Source organism: Uloborus diversus, unplaced genomic scaffold (assembly GCF_026930045.1).
Source record: "Uloborus diversus isolate 005 unplaced genomic scaffold, Udiv.v.3.1 scaffold_783, whole genome shotgun sequence".
In the NCBI taxonomy this organism is placed as follows: Eukaryota; Metazoa; Arthropoda; class Arachnida; order Araneae; family Uloboridae; genus Uloborus; species Uloborus diversus.
In genome coordinates, this window is record NW_026558993.1 from 62,757 (window position 1) to 67,732 (window position 4,976).

Sequence of the window (4,976 nt, forward strand, 5' to 3'; positions counted from 1 at the left end):
CGTATGTTTACATATATTCTCGTGTGTACATGAGCATACTTGTATATACACGTACCTTCTCGTTTATGCACGCATAAATATCTATATACACGTAAAAATACAAATGTAGCTTTTTACACGAGTATACTCGGGGTAACACATATCTATACGAATATTCTCGTGTGTACACGAACATACTTGTATGTACACGTGCTTTCTCGTATATGCATGCTTGAATATGTATATACACGTCGAAATACAAATGTACCTCTTTACACGAGTATACTCGGGGTAACACGTATCTATACGCATATTTTCACGTGTACACGTACATACTCGTATATACACGTATTTACTCGTTTATAAACGCATAAATATGCATATACACGTAGAAAAACAAATGTACCATCGTACACGAGTATACTCGGGTTAAACAAGTATCTATATACCTATTGTCGTGTGTACACGTACTTACTCGTATATACACGTATTTTCTCGTATATGCATGCATCAATGTGTGTATACACGTTTAAATAGAAATTTACCTCTGTGCACGATTATACTCGGGGTAACACGTATGTTTTCATATATTCAGGTGTGTACATGAACATACTTGTATATACACGTACCTTCTCGTTTATGCACGCATAAATATCTATATACACGTAAAAATACAAATGTAGCTTTTTACACGAGTATACTCGGGGTAACACATATCTATACGCATATTCTCGTGTGTACACGAACATACTTGTATGTACACGTGCTTTCTCGTTCATGCATGCTTGAATATGTATATACACGTCGAAATACAAATGTACCTCTTTACACGAGTATACTCGGGGTAACACGTATCTATACGCATATTCTCATGTGTACACGTACATACTCGTATATACACGTATTTACTCGTTTATAAACGCATAAATATGCATATAAACGTAGAAATACAAATGTTCCATCGTACACGAGTATACTCGGTTTAAACAAGTATCTATATAACTATTGTCATGTGTAGACGTACTTACTTGTGTATACACGTATTTTCTTGTATATGCATGCGTCAATGTGTATATACACGTTTAAATAGAAATTTACCTCTGTGCACGAGTATACTCGGGGTAACACGTATGTTTACATATATTCTCGTGTGTACATGAACATACTTTTATATACACGTACCTTCTCGTTTATGCACGCATACATATCTATATACACGTACAAATACAAATGTAGCTTTTTACACGAGTATACTCGGGGTAACACATATCTATACGCATATTCTCGTGTGTACACGAACATACTTGTATGGACACGTACTTTCTCGTATATGCATGTTTGAATTTGTATATACACGTCGAAATACAAATGCACCTCTTTACACGAGTATACTCGGGGTAACACGTATCTATACGCATATTCTCATGTGTACACGTACATACTCGTATATACACGTATTTACTCGTTTATAAACGCATAAATATGCATATAAACGTAGAAATACAAATGTTCCATCCTACACGAGTATACTCGGATTAAACAAGTATCTATATACCTATTGTTATATTTTATGATGTTCAAACATTTCCATGTTACTTTTGTTTATTTTTGAACAGAAAGAGTTACAATTAAAACCTCTACTTACTTTTTCGTTTGTCCACTTGGCAACGTAATTGCGCTTCATATTGTACTTGTTACAGCTTTGGCCATATATTTCCATAAATATAGGGTGAACCTACCTTATTTCGTGACATACCTTACTCTGTGATACGAAACATTTATTTTACCACGGAGTTAGGTAGGTTGTGTACACTTAATTTGACATGTTCTTCATAGATGGCAGGGTGTTGTCCAAACCCAGGCAAAGCTTTGGAGGTCTCCGGCAACTGGTTTATTGTGTAGCCATTTTGTCAGTTAGAAGAGAACAGTGTGCACGTGGTGTGACTCCTTGCAATAATTAATGTAAGTTCTTATATGTAATCTCTTAAGAAAATTAATATTTCTTACACTAATATTTAAATTAATACTATAATGAATGTGGTATTTATATTAGTTTCTTGTTTTTGTGTGTAATAATCGTAACGGAGGCTTACAAAAACACAGTTATTTCTTATGAAATTTTGCTACTTTCAGACAGATGGCGCCTATTTACAGCAAGCTAGCCGGTGGGAAAAAAGAGAAAGGTGGGAACAAACGGAAGAAATACTCAAAGGAAACACTTCAACTCGCAGTGAGGAAGGTAGTGGATGAAAATTGGTCAGTGTACAAGTCTGCAAAAAAATTTTTCATCCCATGGAGCACCTTGAAAGACTACATAACACGCTGTGAAGGTGACAGTGACAGTGTGGATGTGAGAAAAGTGGGGAGACCGTTTGCTCTAGGCCCAGCAACTGAAACTTCGTTAGTGAAATTTGTCATTAATATGCAGGAGCTTGGGTTTGGTTTGACGGTCAGTCGAATCAGGCACATAGCATACTCCCTTGCTGAGAAGGAGTGTGCTTCAAACAACAAACCGTTTCCATTCAGCGACAAGAAAAAATGTGCCAGTTGGAAGTGGCTGCGTGAGTTTCGTCGCAGATACAATTTAAGCCTAAGAACACCCGAAAATTTGTCCCAATATCGGGCAAACAATTCTAATAGGGTGTTACTCAATGATTTCTACGACAAACTCTCTGAGGTTTATGGAAAGTTTCCAGAAGGCATCAAACCTCAACAAATTTGGAACTGCGACGAAACGGGGCTGTGCTACGTTGTGAAGTCTGGACGAGTTGTTACAAGAATAGGCAAGAGGTTCGTCTATAATCGAGTAATTGCTGACAAGGCTGAAACTCACACCGTTTTACCTTGCATCAATGCCGCAGGTGAATTTGGACCTACTCTACTGATCTTCAAAGGCGCTAGAATGATTGATGGTTTGAAAATTGGGGCGCTTCCAAATGTAACAGTAGCAGTGTCTCAGAGTGGCTGGATAAACTCAGAGTTATTTCTGATGTGGTTTCAAAAATTTGTCCAGGGGATTTCCTCAGCAAGGCCTGTGGTGCTATTAATGGATTCACATGCGAGTCACATAACTCCTGAAGTCATTGCAATGGCTTCAGAGAATGATATCATAATTGTAACATTTCCAAGCCACACAAGTCATTTGGATGTAGCAGTATACCGGCCTTTGAAATTGGCTTGGCAGAAACACCTGAGGCAGTTTCAAGAAGGTAATCCGCTGAGAAGACCAGGAAGATTCGATTTCCATGGGATGTTCAGTCCCGCTTTTCTGGAAGCATTCAGCAGAGAAAATATCATTTCTGCATTCTGCAAGGCTGGTGTTTTCCCACTAAACAAGATGAAAATTCCTGATGAAGCCCTGACAACAAGCGGGGATAACAGGTGTATGGATGAAAATTCCCTGTCAGTCAGCAATGCACCTGCTACAAAGGAAGGCATCGATGATGTGTTAAAACTACCTGATTTTACAGCACGTGCTCCAAAACCTGCAAGGAAGAAACGTGATCCATCAGCTGCAGTTCATCTTCCAGGGGAGAAATCATGTGGTAATATTTCCACCGCCAGTACCAGTTCCAGTACTAGTGACACTACCAAATCCTGTGTCAGTGCCAGTACCAGCAGTTTGGTTAAAGCCAAAAAGAACACCAATAAGAGCAAAGGTGAAGCTGAAGATGAATGGTTCTGCCCCAACTGTAATGAAAGTCACTACAAGGACATAACAAGAGCCCATGGATCCAATGTTGTTTTTGTTTAAATTGGTATCATGAAAGTTGCCAGGCAGTTGACTCAAAAAATCCACCAACGGTGTTCATGTGTAGTGTATGTGCACGTAATGAAGAAAATGACAGTGACAAAGTCATTACCACGAAGTTAGGTACACTGACTCACGGAATAAGGTAGACTATCACGAATTTAGGTACATGTGATACTTTTTTGGAAAATAATTAAATTACATTATATTATCATGTATTAATTCTGTTTGATGGTTTAATAATTAAGAATAAAGTTTACTATGTCTATGGAAAAAATATCAAGTCAATAAATTCAGAAAAAATTATCGATTATACTGTTTGAATCCTTAGTATCACGAAATTGGGTAGGTTTACCCTATTAAACAATTATCGGATTCCTGCTGTTAAATGTTTATTTCATAAGTTTTGAAGAATATCATATGCAATTATCGTTGATCGGTCGACCAAAACTTCTCACATGTCCCATTGTTGTGAAAATGCGAGGGTGATGCAATATATATATTTTTTTTACCATCACTGTTGATTTACGACTATTTACTTATTGATTCAGTGTTATAGTAGTATCCTAAGTAGATCTTCTGAAGAGTTTTACTACATGGTTTACAGTTCTAGTTCGGACGATGAAAACACAATGCGCACCTCTCTCCTTGAAAAGTACAGCATTTCAAGAGCTTATGCCTACACCAGAGAAAATTATGCAAAAAAAAAAAAAACTTTTAAAAGAAAAGCCGTTAATTATCACAGAACTCCAGTCATCATAGACTTGTTTGACAGAAACAAGAAAGAGAGAGAAAAAAAAAAAAACATAAGCTCTCAATGAAGGAAATGATACTAAAGAAAACGATGCTATTTGGTACTATGACACAGTTATGAGAGGATATCATGAATGACATAAAACTATGTCTAAAATGCGGCAAGTAGTGTCATAAGGAATGCGTCGGTGGGATAATCTATGGTAAAGATAATTTTGTGTGCACTGACGGTTGTTAAACAAAGGATTGTTTTGTCATTTTTAAGACTTTCAGCATGATTAATGCATATATATTGCAATTGATCTCAATTATCAATGTTAGAAACTTATTTTGATTATTTAAAGGGGTTAAAGTTCTTATGCCTCATTATCCTACCATAGTATAATAAGATTTAATGACAAGGTTTAAAAATAACGTTTTATTTCAGGCTTGATTTCTGAAAAACTGGTGATTTTTTGTTAGTTTTTTGTAGTAATTGATATGCATGTTCAAT

At 36.6% G+C, this 4,976-nt stretch overlaps 1 protein-coding gene across 1 annotated transcript; it reads left to right on the top strand.

Moving 5' to 3' along the window:
• Positions 1–2,116: 2,116 nt before the first annotated feature.
• On the top strand, positions 2,117–3,733 carry LOC129233894 (uncharacterized). The gene has a single exon (XM_054867823.1). The coding sequence runs from the start codon at positions 2,117–2,119 to the stop codon at positions 3,731–3,733; it is 1,617 nt and encodes a 538-aa protein (XP_054723798.1).
• Positions 3,734–4,976: the final 1,243 nt, after the last annotated feature.

Coding starts and splice junctions, on each gene's coding strand:
- LOC129233894 (XM_054867823.1), top strand. CDS start 2,117: ATGGCGCCTATTTACAGCAAGCTAGCCGGTGGGAAAAAAGAGAAAGGT.